At 32.2% G+C, this 22,902-nt stretch overlaps 1 protein-coding gene across 2 annotated transcripts in view; it reads left to right on the top strand.

Annotated features, from left to right (window-relative positions):
• Nucleotides 1-13,775, top strand: part of ek1 (eph-like kinase 1) — a 135,054-nt gene extending 121,279 nt beyond the window's left edge. Inside the window, 4 exon segments of one of the 2 annotated variants that reach the window (NM_131095.1) lie at nucleotides 1,496-1,645; nucleotides 5,348-5,541; nucleotides 10,526-10,663; nucleotides 12,219-13,775. In NM_131095.1, the coding sequence (NP_571170.1) occupies nucleotides 1,496-1,645; nucleotides 5,348-5,541; nucleotides 10,526-10,663; nucleotides 12,219-12,321 (585 nt within the window). In that variant the 3' untranslated portion in view covers nucleotides 12,322-13,775. 2 annotated transcript variants of the gene reach the window in all.
• The last annotated feature ends 9,127 nt before the right edge of the window (nucleotides 13,776-22,902 follow it).

Consider the following 22,902-nt stretch of genomic DNA (forward strand, 5'->3'; position numbering starts at 1 on the left):
GAAATGAGGTCACACAGGCCTGTCAAAGCAGCATTCCAGACTGATGGATGGCTAAATGTATGCTCACTGTGTGCGTGTGTGCATGTGCGTACGTGTGTGTGTGATTTTCTCTGACTCTGTTTGCATGCGATTTTCCTTTGTCGATTAATACATTTGTTTATGATTTTGCTGAAACATATTTCAACGACTAGCTTGTATACTTGTAAGCTGTCTAAATGTACATTTTATATTGTTGTTGTCTATTTCTAAGCTTGTCTTGGTTCATACACTGTAAAAAAAAAAAAAAAAAAAACCCTGGTTGCCTCTTAAGTTGAATCTTTTTGGGCTTTTTCATTTTTAAGCTGAATCAAATTAACCTTATGAGTCCATTAGGTTTTTAGGTATTTGGATTAGAAACAAGACAAAAAATCTAAGTAAGAAAATCAGTTTTTGCAGTGAAGTTACAAATAACTACAAAAATATTCTATCAGGACTAATTAATCATATATTTTACAGTGTAGATATCTACATTAGATGTCGCCTACACTGTTGTTCTCTATTGGAAGGAATGCGCCAATAGAGCAGGCATTTTAGTACAGGGTAGCGCTTCTTTGAAATGAACGTGGGACCAAAGTGCATTGGAAGACTGGCCATCCGGAGCCACCATTTTTATATATATAAAAATATATATATATACATACATACATACATACATACATACATACATGTATACACACACACACACACACACACACACACACACACAGATATATATATATATATATATATATGTATATGTATATGTATATATATATGTATATATATATATATACATATATATATATATATATATATATATATACATATACATATACATATATATATATATATATATATATATATATATATATATATATATATATATATATATATATATATATATATACGTATATATAGCTAAACTAAGATCTTTTAGATTAGGTTTATGTTGTATTAAACTGTTTTTACAGATTTTAAAACATGAAAAAGGTATTTAAAAAATTATTTATATATATATATATATATATATATATATATATATATATATATATATATATATATATATATATATATATATATATTATAGGCAAATATTTCATCATATTTCTGAGTTTGTCTCATCTTTTCTTAACAGCACAATTTAAAATAACTGTAAATCTGTAAATCTTAAAATAACTGTGTAAATCCTTATTTTAGTCACATAATTAAATAATTAAAGGTTATTGTGACATTTTATGTATCACAATTTTTACTTTTTGACTTTTTTTTCCCTAGAAAATTTAATTATGTTGTAAGCATGCAATTCTACCACTATTTATATATAAATCGAATAAGAAAATTGCTTCACTACTGTGTAACTTTTTTAAAACATTTTTTAAAAAGATTTTTAAAAGTAGCAATGCTAACTGTACTGGTTATCGACAATAGCTTTACTATATTTGTAGTCATACTATTGTGAATGTTCTTTTTTTAATAGGGTGGAAAGATTCCCATTCGCTGGACGGCTCCAGAGGCCATCACTTACAGGAAGTTTACCTCAGCCAGTGATGTATGGAGTTACGGCATTGTCATGTGGGAGGTGATATCCTATGGGGAGCGACCATACTGGGAAATGTCCAATCAGGATGTAAGTCAATTCTGAATCTGAGAGATACCACACAAGTTACACAGCTAGTCACTTACAGTATTGTTTATATGGGCTAATATAGTTATTGTAATATTATATTTATTGGTCAGAGATCAGAAGATTGATTTTGTAGACTGCATTCAATACAAGTTTTGTGAAAAATTTTAAATTGGTTAAAAAATAATGTCTCCTTGTGAATCAACATAACATATAATGTAAAGAGAAACAGATCTGGGCTTTTTTTTAAAAATATTGGTATAGCAAGAAGATATAATTGACAATAAATATATAATATTCAGGGGCAGCACTGAGAGGCTTAAATCAAGTTATCAAATATTTCATCAATTGACAAGATGTTTGTTGGTATATAAACTATTTTACACTGAAGAACAATGTAAATGGTGTTTTCTATGTTAAAAAAGGTTTTATTTTGCTCTAAAATTAAACAGGTCACATACTAATGTAAGCATATTTCAACAAATTTAAAGCTCTGTTATTGATCTGATGATCTTGAATATCTTTGTCCCGGTATTTTTATTTACATTTTATATTTTTTATTAAGTTTTTCGGCTTAATGTAAATTTAGCTTTGCCTTTTCTCAGTTTTAGCTTTAGTTATTAATTTACCTTTAAGTTATAAAACATCTATCAATTATATTACGTTACATCTCTGAAACATTTAAAAAGAGTTTTCATTAATTGGAAAAGTTTAGGTTAAAATCAACAACACTGCTAACTATTTCCATCAGGCTTGATTTATTTTTTTAAACCTGCAAATCCTCATTGATTTGTAATAAAAGACTTCTGGCAAGGCACTTCAGTGCGACTCGAGTTTTAAAAAAATCTCCCAGGCTTATGAAGGTAAAAAGATTAAATGCATCTGGAGGGTGAACATTTCCAGATTTCAATTCGCAGGCCGCTTTAAAAGAGGGAATTTGAATCCGTGTCAGTGGGCTCTTGGCAGATTTTCCACACCAGAAACCATTTCCATTTATTTATCTTCACCTTGGGATGAAATCTTTGCTTGGGAATTTAGAGAAAAACTCTGCTCAGGAAGGAGATTGAGACATTTGGGAGTAATTCAGAACTGTAGACACGTCATGTTTAAAGCGCAGCACGAAAATGTTTGCATGCTTGTTAGCGGATGCACTTTTATTGTGTCGAGGGAGTGAAATATGAAAGTTCCACTTGCCGTGAAATCCATCTTTCTTCCTTTGCCATGGTAACAAGCAATCATGCGTTTCAATGTTTCCAGCCTAACAGGCCAGAGTTAAAGGAATAGTTCACCCAAAAATAAGAATTTACTTACTATTTATTCAGCCTAAAGTGGTTCCAAACTTTGAGTTTCTGATAACTCGCTACTTGAAGAGGTGTTGATAAGACCTTTATAATCAAGACATGCTTATGAAAACTCTTATTAAGTGTCATTTTTAGGTCATTTTAAATGCAAAGATTACATTGTTTGTCAACTTGACCTTACCAAGACTTAGGGCTGCAATATATCATTTCAGCATCGACATCGCAATGTGTGTGTGTTCAATAGTCACATCGCAGGATATGCAATGTTGAGATGGGTTTATAGTTGATCAACAATTGAGAATACATGAGATTTGTGAAGTCATTGCAAAGTATAAACATTAACAGAGTGAAATATTATCATTTGCATGTGTTTTAAAGGATTTTCAAGAGAGTGTAAAGCATTCAGGCACAATAATGTACACCATTTGTAACTTTGATCAAGTCAAGTCAATGTTTATTAATAAAGCACTTTTTAAAAACAACTAGTGCTCACCAAAGTGCTGTACACACATACACCATCTAAAACACAGGACAAATACAACAGACATAAGACTTTTATATGATATTAAAAGCCAAAGTGTAAAAATGGGTTTTAAGACTTAAGATTTAAAAACAGAAAGGGTTGTGGCCTGCCTAACATGGAGAGGCTAATTATTCCAGAGTTTGGGGGCCACCACTGCAAAGGCACAGTCCCCCTGGTTTTTTACCTTGTGCGTGGAACAGCCAAAAGTAGCTGATCAGCACATATAAGTGCCCTTGATGGAGTGTACAATTGAATTAATTAATAGTAATGAAGAATAATTTACTTAATTGTTAATACAATGAAGACTAAACAGTGTTATTTGACATTTCATTGTTCAATTTCTGTACCTGAATGCAGTTTGACTCTGCAGGAAAACTCTTAAGTGCTCTTTATTTCACTTGTTCCCTTTCCTCTGTTGTAGTTGTTCTTGCAGCATGTTTACTATTTTTCTTATACATGATTCACATCCTTACAAAATCAACCCAATCTATAGAAATTAATGTTTTTTTGTTTGTTCCCAATAGAGCTATTTAAGCTAAAGAAATAGTAAAATTGTGTTTATATCGAAATAAATATCATAGAAAACCAAAATATCGCAATGTCAGATTTTTTTCCAATATTGTGCAGCCCTGACCAAGACAACAAAACTAGTCATTAATCTGTCATGAATTTTATAACATAGTCATTTTTTTTACTTCATCTCTTGTGGTACAAGCTAAATTTGCCATTAAAAGTAATTAAATATTATTAACGCTATTAAATATTATTTGACAGTAATTATTTGACACATTTGAGTAAGGAATACAATTTGTTCCACTGAAAACGTGATCTGATAAATATTTATGACACAATTATAATGCCTCATGGCAATTATGTTTATGGCAGACTTATTACAAGTTATGTTGTGACAGGTTGTGATGTATTTGTTTGTCAAGTTGTTAAGAAAAACTAATGCTTTCTTCTTATTTAGATTTTTATTTATTTATTTGTCATGACTTTTATTTTATTTATATACTGTAGGTGTGGTTTGGCAACCTATCTGTACAGTGTAAATCTAAGTTAATGCTTAAAGTGTTGATTATGAACTGCTTCCCTAAGTGTAGGTTGAACCAATATAAGAGATTGTTTGTACCTGTTTCAGTGGGTTTATATAACAGGAGTTTATCTTATTTGTATTTACAATATTTTGTATTGTTTTTATCATTTGTTTTTATATATGTCTGCAGCAATATGGTGATACCCATAATAAATTTTATGACAAGGACAATGAAGTTTGCTTGCTTGCTTACTTATTTAAAATGTCACAACTGAGTAAATTACAATTAATGACTGTTGTTATAAGCATGGATACAATTTTTATTCCCATTCATGACATGTGTTATGTCATGATTATAAATGTTTAATAACAGTCTTGAGAACACTCCTTTAAATAAAATATTACAGAGTTTCTTTTTCCTGTTAAACAAAAAAGAAGATTTTTTTTTTAAAGAAAGTTGAAAATCTGTAACCATTGGCTTCCATAGTATGAAAAACAATTACTATGGAGGTAAATAGTTACAGGTTTCCAACAATTTTCACAATATCTTCTTTTGCGTTTAACAAAAGAAAGAATATCATAAAGGTTTGGAAGTGCATTATTTCCTGAAAGCTGCCTTTAAAATAATAGGAATGTTTGTGGTTTACTCTTGTCCTTGTAGTGCTGTCATTTCAAAGGGATGAAATTAAACATTTATACTAACAAAGACAGTCTTGCACAAAATCTCATTCTCAATCAGAGATGGGTAAAAAAAATAATAATTAATTCTTACTCTGTAAGAACCAAATACATGAAGCAAATGAATAAATCTGCTCTGTATTCATGAAGAATCTTCTTTGCTTCAGGTGATAAAAGCTGTAGATGAAGGCTACAGGCTTCCGGCCCCGATGGATTGTCCGGTGGTGCTTCACCAGCTCATGCTTGACTGCTGGGAAAAGAACCGCAGCGATCGGCCCAAATTCGGGCAGATTGTCAACACTCTGGACAGGCTGATCCGAAATCCCAGCAGCCTGAAGCAGCTGGCCAACAGTGCGGTCTGGTAAGCCAAATGAACTTCTGAATTCAATAAATGTCTGTGTGAGCAGCATGCAATATACAGTTGAAGTCAAAATTATTAGCCCCCCTGTGTATTTTCTTCTTTATAATATTTCCTAAATTATGTTTAACAGAGCAAGGAATTTTTCACAGTATTTCCCATATTTTTTTCTTCTGGAGAAAGTTTTACTACTTTTATTTTGGCTAGAATAAAAGCAGTTTTACATTTTTTTTTTTTTTTTTACCATTTTAAGATCAATGTTATTAGCTATATTAAAGCTTTTTTTTATTGATTATATCAAGCCATTGTTAACAATGACTTGCCTAATTAGCCTAGTTAAATAAGCCTAAAATACACTTTAAGCTGAATACTAGTGTCTTGATAAAATATTTAGTAAAATATTATGTATTGTCATCTTGGCAAAGATTTTTAAAAATCAGTTATTAGAAATTAGCAGTGCTTGGTAAATTACTTAAAAAAGTAATATATTACAAATTATTGACTTCTAGAAAATTGTAATCTGATTATATTACTAATTACTTAAAGTAATAAGTAATCAGATTACTAGTTACTTTACTTTGAAGTTATTTTTGAAAAAATATAAAATATAGCTATAAACATACAAAATAAACTGCACTTAAAATTCTCTCATCATTCACTTGTTCCAAACTTGTTTTTTTTTTCTTTTTTTTATGAACACGAAAGAAAAAAAGAAGAAAACTGGATACCTGTATCCATTGACATTCATAGTATGCAAAAAACACTACAGTGTTTGGGTGTAACCTGAAGCTGATAGGTCAGTACTTATACGAGCATGCGCAGTATGCACTCCTAATATGTGTGCGCAAGCCGCGCCTTCGTTGGAAATGATGAACTTGAGCATGCAAAAGACGTGATATGTGAATGGCTTCACATTCAGAAGATACCTTCACTCCCGATCCTGCACAAAAATCCAATGTAGCCTGTTTGGACCGCCGTTTTTTTGGGCGCCAGTGTCCACCTTGGTGGCTGTCATTGAATGCTTTCCATTCAAGGGACCCTTTTCACAAGCCTGCTTTGAGTTTAACGGTCACTTGTAAATTTTCATATGTTTAACAAAAAAAATCCAAATATAAAAAAAACTTTCAAGTATTGTTGTATGTATTATATCATCTTTGCTTTAAATTACAAAAAACTAATTACCGTTTGTGTGAGGCATTTCTAATGTCTATAAGGCGTCTATAAGGCAGGACAGTAAATTTGACATTATTCTCTCCTCTGGCTGCCGTTTTCAGTCTCACACTTTATTTTCCCTTTTTCTGAACCTCTTTATAACAGCATCGCGGAGTTTTTCTTTTATTATTTGAGCAAATTAAATTTTATTTATTATTTACCATTCCAAGTTTTCCCAACTATGACGACTTCCGCTACTGAGAAACCCGTAAATGTGAAAAGGGTCTAGTGCTTGAACAAGTTGTTGAGTTAAAAGCAGTCGAAAGTTCTTTAGAAGCTGGACATAGCCTGCATTTCACAGCAATGTTTTTGTTTTCACGCTCAATGAGATCAAAGTAATGTCTGTATTTCCACTTGAAGAAACAACAACTCTCATTAACAGGTATTTCAGCCCATGTTCTTCAACAATTTAAAAGTCCATGTTTTTTAACTGACGTTGCAGCAGAAAACGTGATTTTAAAAGAAGCATTTTTATCTTGTAAAAACTATATTTGTAATGTAACTAACACAATTACACTGACTTTAGTAACTGTAATCAAATTACACAAAATTTAAAATGTAATTTGTCCCCAAAAATGCAATTATAATACAGTTACGCCTTACTGTGCAATGCGTTACACTCTGGAAATTAGTTATCAAAACTAAAAAAACTAAACTAAAACTACAAATTAAATTAAATAAATTACAATTAAAACAAAAAAAGCTTTATGGTAAACAAAAATTGGGGGAAAAATATACAGCGTGGCTAACAATTCTGACTTCAACTGTATAACTCATGATATTTCTCAGGTGTGTGATAAAAATCGGAGGTGTTTTTTCGCAGTAATCCTATAAGGTACAGAAATGATATCCAGCAAATCCAGATTGAAGCCAGATGTGATTTTTCTAGCCTCCAGTGTGCGTTTTAAGGGGGTTTTCAGGGGGGATCTGATTGCCTGTCTGTTCCTCTGCCTCATTTTTTAAGGCTTGCCAAATAAAAGGCAGAAAGATTGTTCAGCTTGTGCTTGGCCACAATTAAAAGGGAACCAGGAATCTCTCACAAACCATGGGGAAACCTCTGCCTCATGTCTTTGTCAATAAAATAGATTGAGATTCTAATGGCGTGTTATGATGGAGGGCTTTGTTACAGAGTGACAGAGACATGAGCGCAATCTGCCGCTCTCATGGATCTGGAAAAGCTAACATGTCCAGCCAATGATAAGCTTTTGATAAGCTGAGACACACATGCACTCTAATGTAGGGCTCTGATTAGTTGTTTATTTAAGCCATTTGTCGACTAATCAAATGTTAATTGAATTACTCGTAACATTAATTTAGTTAGTATTAAACAGAGGGAGAAATCTGTTTGGGTTTTTGAGCTAGATAATGGTTTCGCAGAGAAATACTGATTCATAGTTTTAAATTAAAATTACAAACTTAATTACTAAATTAAAATTAAAATGGGATTAAAATAAAAATGAACTTACCTGGACATTTTAATAATTAATAAATACAAAGTATGAACTCGGTTGCACACATTAAAACTGCTAGTATAATGTTTTAGTCATTTATTATAGCAGTGTTTCCCAACCTTGTTCCTGAAGGCACATCCACAGTACACATTCTCAACCTCTTCCTAATCAAACACACTTGAATCAACTCATCACAGCATTAGAAGAGACTCAAAAACCTGAAATGAATGGTTCAGAAAAGGGAGAGTGTTGGTGTATCTCTGGCAGCGGCTACTGGCAGGTGGCTATGGACCCCCAGAGTAAACCATTGACAGCATTCATCACTCCATCTGGCCTCTTTCACTTTAATATTATGCCCTTTAGATTATAAAATGTGCCAGCAACATTTGAGAAATTAATGGAAACTGTTATGAAAAAATTAAAAGGTAACATTTGCTTCGTTTATATTGATGATATTATCATCTATTCCTCCTTAATAGCTCAGCACTTCAGGGACATCCAAACTGTTCTCCATCAACTGCAGGAAGCTGGACTGACTGTAAACATGCCTAAAAAAAATCAATTTCTGGGATATGTTGTTGGTGTCAATAGAATCACAGCAGACTTATCTAAAGATAAAACCATTCGATCATACCTTGTGCCACAAAACATCAAGGAGGTCCAATGTTTTCTCGGATTAGGGGATGTTGTTACTGCTTTGTAGGGTTGGAAACACTGTATTAATGAATACAAGGTAAAACATCAGTTACACTATTAGGAGATGTTAACATTTAAAGAATACCAATTATAATTGCAACATTGTTTTCAAATAAGGAAGTGAATTTATGAATGATCATTATACTTTAAACACAACACACATAAATATCAGCACAAAAAATAAATAAATAAATATATATATATATATATATATATATATATATATATATATATATATATATATATTTATATATATATATATATATATATATATATATATATATATATATATATATATATATATATATATATATATATATATATAGAATGAATGGTTTGGGTGATGTAGGACTGGCGGGGTTATATTGGTGCCGTGACCCCAATGGGATTTATGTTTAGAAGGGGGAGTGTAATGGAGGCCAGCTAGTGAAGTGCTGTGCAGGTAAACCTCACTCCTCTGACCTCTAGAAGTGCTCTTGCGACAGATGCTAGAGGCCATGGTCTTTAGCATTCTTGTTAGAGCAACCAACTCCCAAGCAGAAGATCACCAGTTCGATCTCAGGTTGGAGCGGGTTGGGTGGTCTAGGACCTGCGGGGTTACAAAAGTAAGCCTACAAGACTTACATTTCTTCAATACAGAACATTTATCGGTTTTCAATGAATGAAAGACTAATGTTTGCATGTAGAATACATAGGCTCATTCTTTAGTGACTGACCATCAACTGCAAATGTATACAACCAAGCCACTAACATTTCAACTCTGCAACTCTATCCTTGAAGGTTTAAAAAATTGTTAACCTTGAATCTGTCGTGTTTGTGAGCACTGTTTCAACCTCAACACTTCAAGCTGAGAAAACGGCATAGATTTGGAATAAATCTAAATGGAATTTTGCCTAAAACTCAACAACAAATGAAAACATGCAGAGGGGGCATTTGCACAATATTTGCTTTTAACAAGTTTAAATAAGCCATCAAAACTAGTGGAACATTTTGAATTGGGAAGATGAAAACAATTAACCTGTGAGGGATTTACCTGACAAAAATATTTGGTCAAAAAAGGCTACAGCAAAAAAAAATAATTATATAAAAATAATAAATAAATAAATATTAGTTTTTTGAAACTATTCAGTGTTCTCACAATTGAAACCCACAGTACATGCTAAAGTTTCACACTATGGAACCACAACTTTGAATGAAATTAAATGGGATGGATGGATGGATGGATGGATGGTGACATCAACATTTGGCTACTGCTGTACATGACTTCCCATAGACCAATGGAAAATATTTTTGTACAGATTCCTGACATATGCCATATTAATCTGAAATGCTATGGATTTAGATATGAATTCAGACTGACAGCGGAAAATCTGGACTTCAAAGCAGCTTTCAGTGGCCAATGACCTGAGGCTTTGTGACTGACATGTAAAGCAACCAATCACAGTTTGCTTTTGCAGTGCAATGTTTAGGGGCATGAATATTCATCCAATCAGATGATGTCTTTATAACTCCTGAAGTGTTAGCATTGGATATATGGAGTCAGCAGGTTGTGGGTGTGAGATTTTAAGACTAGATGTGATGTGAAATGACATGATTATATAAGACTGTTATTTCTCCTTCCTCCACAGGGAGGATCCAGTGACTCCTGAGGCGGCGGTCAACACAGTTGAAGACTGGCTGGACTTGATTAAAATGGGTCAGTACAAAGAACACTTCTCCAGCGCCGGCTACGTTACCCTGGACTCAGTTCTGTATGTCAGCAGCAGGTAAACAACACATGCATCTCTCATTTATGACAGTATGAGAGGCTTGGTTGCATTTTAGGAGGAGTCACAATGGTATGTTAGCTCACTCCATACTGAAAATGTACAGAATCTGCACATACTGAAGTTGTATATGATAGTATTATATGTTAAAATACTAGCTAGGCTATTTTGAATACAACATAGTATACATTGGACACTGCTTTACTTTTTTCTTGTTATTTAAAGATTGTAATTTATGCAATATTCAGCATTAAACACACACAAAGAATATCACAGGACATCATGGTTTTGGAACCTCATTTCATTGCATGTGTAATACAGCAAGTGGTATATCTGTTTTCATGTAAACTTGTGTAAATAATACGTCACATTTGGCCATCAAAGCCATATAATCTCACACAAAAAATTGTCCTTCCCATTTTTCATTATGGTAGTTCAGTAGTTTACAGACATTAGCATAAAGATGTATTAGTTGTTGCTAACATTATTATGAAAAACCTACATTTTTTCACTCATTTTATCAGAAAGTTGAATAAATTTTTTGTAGAATATTAAATATATTGAAGTTAAACAAAATGAAGTATGCTTTATTATTTTGACGTGACATTGCATGTTTAGTTCTGCAAATTGAAATCCAATTATCATTTTAGAAATGACCTCGATTGCATTTTTAATCCAAATTTGTGTCAATAGCTGAGGTTTCTTCCTAACATGAAGCAAATCTTTTCTGTTTGCAAAAAATCAAAAATCCCAAATGCCAATTATTGATATGTCCATCATGGTGTGAGAGCAGCTGACTGTAGTATTGGTAACTTAGGAAGCAACAATAAACAATACAAGCATAATGGAAACAGTTAATTGTTCACGTGGGTGTAACGTTTTGTGCATCAATTTATTTAGGAAAGGCATTTCCATCTCTCATTATTAGCATTAATCTCAAGTGAGCATCATTTAATTTTTTGTTAATTAAGGGATTTTTATACAAAAATCCTTTCATTACTTGTTTCTCATGCAAACCTCAAATTGCTCATTAACACAGGCTGATGAAAACTTTTGATGAGTGCACAAAGAGCTTAATCCAGTTTATTAAAGTATTGTTTTTAATTATCGATTTAATATTATATACTGTATATTATATTTTTATTGTGTTGTGTGTATATGTACACTAAAAACCTGGGTTGTCATAACCCAACATTGAGCCAAATATAGACAAACCCAATTTGGGATATAATATAATATAATATAATATAATATAATATAATATAATATAATATAATATAATATAATATAATATAATATAATATAATATAATAAAAAAATGTAATATAATATAATATATATATATATATAATATAATATAATATAATATAATATAATATAATATAATATAATATAATATAATATAATATAATGTAAAAAAATGTGTAATAATAATAATGAAATGTTGACTCTGAAATCACTTTCTCAAGAGACTGGAAAATTCAAAGCATCTGATTGCACATAACTTGTTCCACAAACTGTAATTCTAACACATTTTTTTATTTTTCTTTAACAGTGAATTGGACAAGATGGGTGTTGAGCTGGCAGGACATCAGAAGAAGATCCTGTCCAGCATCCAGTGTCTTCAGGCACATCACGGGACTCAAGTTCAGGTATAGCGGCTCACCTCACTGCTCTCGACCCGCTTCCACAGAGGAGACCGGAAGTCATCGATCTTGCCAAACGGAAGCGTCTTGCTGCAAAACGACTCTTGTCTTATCTCTCTACCAGCACTGAAGTTCATCAGCCCTACAGGAGAACGGGCCGGTACCTTCCCCTTTTTTTGTGTGTTCAGCAGCCAGATGCTTATAGACTTGAGAAAAAAAAAGTGGATCCAAGGACAAGAACCGACATCGGTGCACTGTGAACATCATGCTCCAGTCCTCAGTGTACAGAAGAAGAAAAAAACCTTGAGAAGAAACACCGATTGTGTCTTGTGAATCTCTGAACCGTTTTTTTGCAAGCGATACTTGTGTGATTTTCTTCAATCAGACGTGGCGAGGATGAGGAAACGTTCAGCGAGATGTCCTTGCGAGCTTGTGTGTGTGTGTGGGAATAGTTTCGAAAGGTTCTCTAAACGCCTTTACAAAGCAATGAAGCACTGATCTCTCTTTCACGTACGCTTTCTAAAAAAAAAAGGGGTCGATCCTTGACCCTGAATGCCACTGCTCTCATCAAGCCCTCGCCAGCATCTTTGGAAAAATCACCTTCGAGAGTTTGAGAGAATCTCGCTCGTCACAAGTTTTGACATTGGACGCGCAGCAACTGAGAAGCGAGAGAGACGTTTAAGGAATGAGAAGTAATTGTTGCTTTGCAAAGCGAGACAGGACAGCGTGACGATGTCATTTAGAGGGCAGATGTCATCCTTTCTTCAAACTGGCAGCAACTTCCTCTCTTTGTCAAGCCGCTCCATTTGATGTGGCTTTCCTCTAATTTTCATTGCATATTTGAAGTGGTTCGCCTCATTACATACATTTCATCGCAAACGTGAGCCTTCTTTTTTTTGGAAATAGACGTGTTGAGCATTTAATGAGGAAGAATTCATCCGTAAACCGTCCCGTGTTGATGGAGCTGGACTGCTGAACCAGTGTATGTGTTGGATCCCCTTCAGAGAAAAGGTCTGATGGTTCAGTGTGGCTTCATGAGTAGTTGTATGTACTTTACATAAGGTGTGGTTCTACCAAACGTACGCTGAAACGTACATTACTTCAAATTAAAAATGAGTTCCTAAATTATGAGTTGATTAGCATTTCTGTAATTGTTTACAATATTGTTTACTATAAAAGACTGTGACTGCAACACATGGACTACTTTTGTTTTGGCTTTTTTGCAGTTGAGTTGTCTGTCCATCCTGATCTCACGAGGAAACGTAACTATTTCACGTTTTGTTAGTTTAGTGGTACGAAAGGGAGTTTAGTTGTACGAAAATGTCTGATTTTTAAAAAGGAAGTGTCACACCAAACGTCAAATAAAGCCAAATGTCATTGGGGGATAAACAAATCATACTAAATTGTACAAATGAGATTATACGAATTCATACGGCACTAAATTAAAAAGTTACAAATTGCCGTGAGATAGCATTGGTCTGTCATTTATTAAAGAAATGGTCATGATCAGGTTTTGTGGTCGAAGAGGAATTATTGACTTTTAATGCTTTATTGCTATCATTTTAAACATATATCGGCTGATGACGACAGATATATCATTTATCACTACTTTTAACAGAAAATACACAATGTTTACATAAGTTTCAATATATCCTAATTGTACGTTTCAGAGCATTTCAGGAAAAGCAACCCAGGCTTATTGGAAATATGTATCTCAGCTTGCATTTTTGCGAAACGTGAAAACGTTCCTCTGGGTACGTTTCGCTACACGTTTCAAAGAACAAATCCACTAGAGGGCGCTGTCTACATTTCTGCAAATCTGAAATGCGTTTCTCTGGGTTAATTTTGTTATACTTTTCAGATACATGTCTTTCCTGCACAGTTAAGTTGTTTTGTGGTACCAATTTTCCGACGAATTGAGTGAAAATAATCCTCCCTGTCAGCAGTGTGAAAAGAAACAACATTTGTTGTCATACTGCCCCATAGCGTTCATATTACCATGAAACTGCTGTCAAACATATGTTAACGTATGTTTCTGAGGCATGTATTTCCAATGAGCCTGTGTTGAACAATTTACGTATTAATACCCACATAAAACTAGTAAGACCACACTGGACGGAGTGCTCAATACATATAGATAACACATCTATACACTCTAAAAAAATGCTATTTTGGGTTGTTGTTTTTTTTTACCCATATTTTGTTCAAATGTAGGCCACCCCAACTGTTGGGGTTCCACACAATCAATTTGTGTTGGGACAACATGAAGGAATTAAGTTGACTTTGTAGTTTTTATAAAATTAAGTAGATTGAACATAAAACAATTAGGTTTTCCACCCTCAAAAAAACGACGAGTTGTGTTGTTTCAGCTAATTTTATTGAAGTAGTTTGAACAAATAGTAAACGTCATTTTTTTGAGTGTACTATGTATGATCAGATTACAAAATGAAGGCGAAAATCTTTTACCATACAAGTACTATGTCATTTCATGCACCATAATCACGATCCCCTTGTAAAAAGTAGTCCACAAAACATGCTGGTGCTTTAAAAAAAGTACAAACATTTTCAGTTTTCTCGCTTCATATTTCTAGGCAGTGCTTTGTTTTGCACTTGGTAACGGTGTGATGGAAAACGAAAAGATTGTATCGCAGTAGAACTTGAGACATTTGTACAGTGTTGGTTATTGTATTTGTACAGTAATGACTTTGTAAGTGTTTTGAAGGTTTGTCGTCAGTTGTAAATTAAGGCAAGGTGGTAACTCTTATTCGAACCTTCAGCTCTAGCTTTGGACAGACGAGGATTGTGAGGCTGTAGAATGTAATGGATCATTTAGCTTTACGGTGTTGGGAAAAGCTAAGCGTTCTCAGGACTGTTTTTTTTTGTCACTGATACATAAATCAAGATGACAGCAGATCAGACAGAACTGCTTTTTCTGTAGTTCTGTCAACTATGGATCATTTTCTGTTACATCGTTATTAGTTTTAGGGTTCTTGTTTATATTTTGTTAGAAGTCCTATGTTTGCACTGTCTTTGGTTTGCTTTCCAGTAAATACGAAATGTCAGAATTGCTTGTTTTCCTCTTTTAAATTTATTTAACCCTCTGGTGTTCCTTATTTGTGAATCATACTTGTGGTCTTTGCGGTCAAAATGGGACAAATGCCTCTAAAGTACCCTCTGTTTTTTTTTTTTTTTTTTTTTTAATAATATTTTTCTATATTATTTTGAAAGGGATTTGTGCTAATAATTAATATTTATGCAGTAATTAACATCCATTTTTCCTAATTGAAAACAATGTTATTTTTGTCATTTTGAATTTTTCATTATTATTTAATTATTGCAGAATTTCCCAGATATATCCAGCTGCAGACCCACACACGTTTCAGCACACACAATTCAGGACACACGATCTAGGAAGGGGCGAACCATATATGGTCAATGACGGATCAGTCTTCTATTTTTTATTTATTTATTTATTTTATTTTATTTTTTTGCGATGACTAACTCTTTAAGAGCATTATTGCCACCTACTGTATTTCACAAATATGGCGATCAAGACCGTCGGTGACTGTGAACAGTTTAGAGTTTCCCATTTCAGTCATCATTTCATTATTATGATAATTTTAACATCTGTGCGGTTTTGGTTCTCATATTATGTAAATTAAAATAATTAGTTAAAACAATAATGGCTGTTATTTAATTTAGCAAATAAATACTATTCAATCACTGAAGTGAATTATGAATATAGTGTTATACATTTATTAAATGTAAAAAGAGTTGTATTACATATAAAGATGTATTAAAGCCTATACATATTAACTTGCTATTATTTCCTTCATTATAATGAATCCATTATATAAATCAAACCTGTCAGTAAACAATAAATTAAACCTGTCAACTATTCTGTCAAACTGAATATTCTCTAAATGTTCATATTTTTGCTTAGCTTCCATTAATTTCATACAGCTGTCATTTTTGACCATGGAGACCACAAGTGTGACTGTTTTTTAACAACCAATTATTAGGCTTAAGTCATGAGCTATGTTTTTTTGTGTGTTTGCATATCAAACGCCAACAAATTCAAGGAATTTTAGATCATTCCGATGATTCTGTCATTTTTATACATTTCAAAAACCAAATTATTTTGCTCTACAATGACCGAAGACTACCAGAGGGGTTTTTGTTTTTGTTTTTTTCAGACATGAACCTAAAAAAGTTAAGTAGAGTTTATGCTTCAAGAAAAAAGTACTGAATCTAAAAATAATAATAATAAAAATAATAATTTTTCAGTGTTGACATTGATCATATTATTAATTCAGCTAATTAAAATGATTTTTAACTGCCCAACTAGAGGAAAAAAATACAATTATAAATACACCACTGTATTTCAGTAAAAAATAATAAGAAGAAATTTTTAGGCACCATAGATGAGATATAATTTTATTATACACTACCGGTCAAAAGATTAAAATCAGTTTTTTTTTTTTTTAAATTTGAAAATTATTCTGTTCATCAAGGTGGTGTTTATTAAATGTATTTTTTTATTGTTAGTTATTTATTATACTTTTAATACCATTAATAATAATATTAATACTATTACTACTACTACTACTACTACTACTAATTATTATTATTATTATTAGTAGTAGTAGTAGTAGTAGTAGTAGTAGTAGTATTATTAGAATGATTTCTGAAGGATCATGTGATTCTGAAGACTGGTGTAATAAAGCTGAAAATTTGTCCTAAAAATCACAGGAATAATAAGTTAAATTAAATCATAAACTATTTTTAGACATTTATTTTATAGTGCAATAACATTTCACAATTTTACAATATGTTCTGTATGTTTGATTAAATAAATGCAGCCTTGGTGAGCATGATACGCTCATAGGTTTAAGTTTTATAATATAATATAGCTCAAAGCTTAAAGTTATATAATATAATAATACATTTTTCCAGTTTCAATCATTTTACAGTATTACTGTTTTGGCCATATTTTTGGGACAAAATTATTAGCCCCTTTAAGCTAATTTTTTTTCGATAATCTAAAGAACAAACCATCATTATACAACAACTTGCCTAAACGCCCTAACCTGCCTAGTTCACCTAATTAACCTAGTTAAGCCTTTAAATGTCACTTTAAGCTGTATAGAAGTCTCCTGAAAAATATCAAGTAAATTATTATTTACTGTCATCATGGCAAAGATAAAATAAATCAGTTATTAGAAATAAGTTTTTAAAACTATTATGCTTGAAATGTGCTGAAACAATCTTCCCTCCATTAAACAGAAATTTGGGAAAATTTTTTAAAAATATATATATTGGGTATGTTCATATTTTATTGGAAAACAAGTCAATTCTGATCATTTTTGTTTGTTTGTTTGTTTTTTCTTTAAAGTGAAATAGTATTGATTTAATAAGCACAATATAACAGCACTCTGGTAAAGATTTCTTTATATTTACATTATTTATAAAGTTGTCAGACATTTTCTAAGTGATGCAGTATAAACAGTGATAAAACAGTGTTATTCTCTCATTCTCACACCTCTGGCAGCTTTTCTGCTCATTTAACTAGATTTAATTAAGACAATAATGAAGAATGCTTATTTTCTCTCAGTATTTATTGAAGAAAGTCAAGGTTACAATCACAATAACGTGCACATTGCTGCTTTTAGTAATTTTGTAATTAGGAGCTACTCCTAATTGTCAAATTACTGAAACATATGTGCCTATTCAGATGCATAATTTCCCAAGCGGCAACGATAACGGCGATTCATTTAATGAGGCATCCTGAAAAGCATCTTCTCAACCTTTCTCATTTTTCATGCTTTTTACTTTACGCACACAAACATGCACACAGTTTGATGCAGTAAACAACAACAACATTGTCTTGATGCGTTTTTGACATTTTAGAAATAACAAATGCAGTCGTAGGAGTTTTATTTTGCGCAGTACTGTTATTATACACAGAAGAGTGATGCAAATCATGAGGTTTACACAGTTTTCTGGGTTACCTGCGCATTGCATCAGGGCTTCAGCTGGACTATTTTAGCCAAGAATCACCAGTGAACACGCAACTTGTTAAACTTTGATTGCCAGGTTTGAATATCAGCCAGGATTAGAGCACAGCGCTGTTTGAAAAAAATATTAATGATGTGTCTGGAAGTCAATGGTTAAACAGTAAGAGGCCGCTCTATTTTGACTCAATATTACAAAATCATTGGTTTTGGGGTCAATACTGTTTTGTGCTGTACTGGTAACAGTACGGTGCATTTAAGCAAGACACTGCAGGGGAAAACAATTTTTAAACTAAAGATTTGGGGTTTTCTGGTTTTTCATAATGTGTTTTTTTTTTTCAGCCTAATGTAAATAAACATCAAAAATATATCTTAAGTGTGTTATTTTTTGCACTTTGTCAATTTTTGTGTAATATATACACTGAAAACATTTTTATTGTTGCAAACTATGTATATGTATTGATTTTAAACAAATTAAATTTAGTAATGTTCAACTTAATTTGTTTGTTTAAATTTAGCCCAAATAAATTGTTTATAAATTATTTTTTTGCTAGCTTAAAATTTGTTTTAGTTAATCCAAGGAATCATCTTTGACTAATTTTTTCAGTGTAGATTTCAGTTACAATAAAAAAACTTTTTTTCTTCCATGAATGTCCACTTATACGTAGAATTTACATTAACCAATTTTTGTCATATTTGTATTCAGAAGTTTTCACAGAATATGTTTATTTATGCATAGTTTGTCTAACTATATATGTTTTATACAAATAAAAATAGACAACAACACTATTCAGGACCTTAGCCTATTGAAAGATGTGGTTCTTTTTTTTCATTAAAAAGAAGGACTTTTTGCAGTTTTTTTGCCTTGTTTTCAATTAAACTGAGGGTTAAATAATGCATTTTAGTGACATTTTAAACACTAATTTTAGCTGGATCAGCTTGTCAGATGATCATTTATAATAATGAAACTTTTCAATGCAACAAAAGTATTCTCTACGTTTTTGTTTAAGAGCTTACCATTTTACCATGAAGTGTTTATTTACAAATGTGCATTTAAACTAGGTTATTACAGTTTTATATAATGTTATGATCTTAGAATGTTTCATGAAAAATTTTGATCAAAGAAATATGAAAATATTCCTGTTTTTTTAAATACAAATTTATTATCTTCCATCACTTAATTTAGTTTGTTCATTTGAATAATTAAACATTACATTTGTCTTAAAACCACCTTCAATCTGTTATTTTCACAATTCATGAAGGCATCCTGTCAAAAAAAAAAAAAATGGGACAAATGTGCTAGAATAGCAGCCAAATTTTGGACTTTGTCAGTAGGGGGGTGGGTCTTTCGAATCACCCGAAAATCCCTGCAGGCCTGCTCTCTACAAAAGTATTTTCTGAATTATGTTGTGACAAAAAGACATTCCCAAAATCTTCTCTGTAAAAAAATTAAACTTTGAATCTAATTTGGCAATAAATAATAAATAAAAAATATGAATTTGAACAGAGCTGTCTGCCTATTTTATGCTAGAAATGTATGCAAATTAGTTGACATTTCCTTAAACAGTGATTAATTTACATAATAAAAACAGAGTCAAATTATGGGTTTTATCAAATATGGATGAATTAGTAATTTGATTTCCATTCATTTTAGAAATTAACCCAATGTAAATGACCCAATGTCTGGTCAAAACAACCAAGGATTTGTTTAAATTGTAACATTTAAAAAAAACTTTTTCTTAAGTTCACAATTATTTATATAATCTATAAATATATATATAATATTTTGCCCTATTCACCTGCAGTGTCTTGCTACAAATCATAACTAGTCTATACTTGTGTTAAAGAAATGTCCACATTCAACACATTTATTTTGAGTGTTTGAGCTCTGAGTGTGACGAGTTTCTGTGGATTACGTGAGGTCTGTAAAGGATACATGATGAACGGTCACAGAGTCATTGACTTTAGTAAACCAGGTCCACCTCGGTCAGAACCTGAAGATGTTACCTCAAATTTTCTGTGTAGCTTTTGTTTTGATTTTCAACATTGTGATCATTTGTGTACCGATTCGGTTATTATTTCATAAAGCTCTTGTTGAACTGTATGCATTTTGAACATTGTGTCTAATAAATGTTCATATTTTTAAGTGTTTTCATTGATATTTGTTACACAGTGTCATTGGTTTATTCATTAGTTATTTAAATAATAATGTGCATTGTATCGGCTAAGCAGTGGCGCAGTAGGTAGTGCTGTTGCCTCATAGCAAGAGGGTTGCTGGTTCGAGCCCCGGCTCAGTTGGCGTTTCTGTGTGGAGTTTGCATGTTCTCCCTGCATTCGCGTGGGTTTCCTCCGGGTGCTCCGGTTTCCACCACAGTCCAAAGACATGCAGTACAGGTGAATTGGGTAGGCTAAATTGTCCATAGGCTAAATTGTCCATGTATGAGTGTGTGTGTGTGTGGATGTTTCCCAGAGATGGGTTGTGGCTGGAAGGGCATCCGCTGCATAAAAACTTGGCGATTCATTCCGCTGGGGCGACCTCGGATCAATAAAGGGACTTAGCTGACAAGAAAATGAATAAATGAATGAACGAATGTATTGTATCTAGAAAATACGTGAACTGGGGTTAATATTTTTGAGTTACACTCAAACCATAAACCTAAAACCTGATGATCTGAAAGAAAACTGAAGTAATACAAAATTAAAAGGTAAAAAACAGAAAAGTATTTATTGTTTTAAATAAATAAGTGACTAAGACTTTATGAATAATGATAACGGATAATTTCTATTACTTGAAGTATTTTTAATTATTTAATTATTTTAAAATAATATATTTGTATTTTTGTATTAGTTGCCAAGCAAATCATAGTTTAAATCAAATAAACTAAACAGCAAAAATATTAATTGTGAATAAAAATACACATTTAAAAGTCGACACAACAAAACTACTAAAACTTTTAAATTGTAATGTTGAAATATAAATATAAAACGTAGCTATCAAATGACAATATTTAAAAGGAAATTAAACATTACAAAACAAAACAGCTATACTTTGAGAAAAAAAATGAATGATGAATTCTTATTTTTAAACCATTAGTCAAAAGATAAAGACTATTCAATGCAATAAAACACTTAAATTTAAACTTAATGCACCGCCAATTCAGAACGATCAGGAATGAAAGGTCAGTTCCAAGGAAAACATTGAACATCTGTCACCAGAAAACGGCTCCTGGACCGAGACTCCCCAGAGCGATAGTGAATAAACACACAGGTAAACAGACTGTCAGACTCTTGTCTCTCTCCCTCTTCCAGGAGACGCTCGTGAGATCCATACTAACTGAAAACAAACAGAGCCCAGGTCTTTGCTATTCCCATCATGCTCTGCTCAAACAGTCGCCCACCATCTGGAGGGGCTTCTCCACCTTAAAAACAGCGACCGCTTTAAGCCTCTCCACAGCTGTTTCATTAGAGCTGGATAGATTTTCATTACTTGCTTTGCTTTTCATAATTAAACTTGAATAAAATACTCATTCAGATTTGTGTGTGCGTGAATGCAGTAGAAACAATGTAAGTATGGTTTGTCTGAAAGACAACAATCATATTCATTTAACGTTCCCATACGCTCCTCTTTTAGTGTTAACATTCTGTATTGGTTATTTTATGATCAAACAAGAATGTTACAAAGGACATTTGGGATGATAATATAACATTCCCATTTGGTTCTCAAAAAAAAAAAAAAAAAAAAAAGATCAATTAGTCATGACAACTTGTTTTTAGTTAATTGTAACTTATTAAACTAAGTTAATTTAGTTTTATTGTATAAGTTATGCAAGCTGTTTAAAGTCAGTTTAATATAATATGAGTTCAAATGACTCATATTTAGGGCCAGACAGGATCTGCAGACATTTTTTTGCTATTTTTGCCCACAAGTTTGTAAAAAATCTGCAGATTTTTTGCGGAATAATTGTAGGATACAACAACTTAATGAAATGTTAAATGTAATAAAAAGTAATACCTTTTTAAAAAAAAATTTTAATGCTTACAATGCAGACCCACTTATTTGGTAAACAAAGCAAGTCTCTCATATAGTATATATAAAAAGACATAAAATTACTTTACAAACTGTATTGTAAATAAATCATATGGATATTTTCAAATTAGTCAATAATATTACTGAAATTATTTCAAAACTGAATAATAAATGTACACACATTAACACAAATAAATAAACAGACTCAATAATGGGCTGGTAATCTGCGGATTTCTGTGTGTGCAGATTCTGTGTGGATCTAAGATAAATTTGATTCAGCTTAAAAATTTAAGGCAACCAGTATTTTTGTGCAGAGTATAATAACGTTCCATATTTGTTATTTTATAGTTATATAATGTTTGACCGTGTCCCTCAAAGCTTTCTTTGGGGGGGTGCTCTGGGAGTATGGGGTACAAGACACTCTGTTAAGCGCTGTTTGGTCTGTATGACTGGAGGAGTTTGGTTCGCATTGCAGGCAATAAACTGTGGCAGTTCAAGTTCATTGACAAGTAAGAATGAGTTAATACAGATGGAACTGGCTTTAAAAGTGAT

This window comes from Danio rerio, chromosome 24 (genome assembly GCF_052040795.2).
Source record: "Danio rerio strain M-AB ecotype USA chromosome 24, GRCz13ab, whole genome shotgun sequence".
NCBI lineage: Eukaryota > Metazoa > Chordata > Actinopteri > Cypriniformes > Danionidae > Danio > Danio rerio.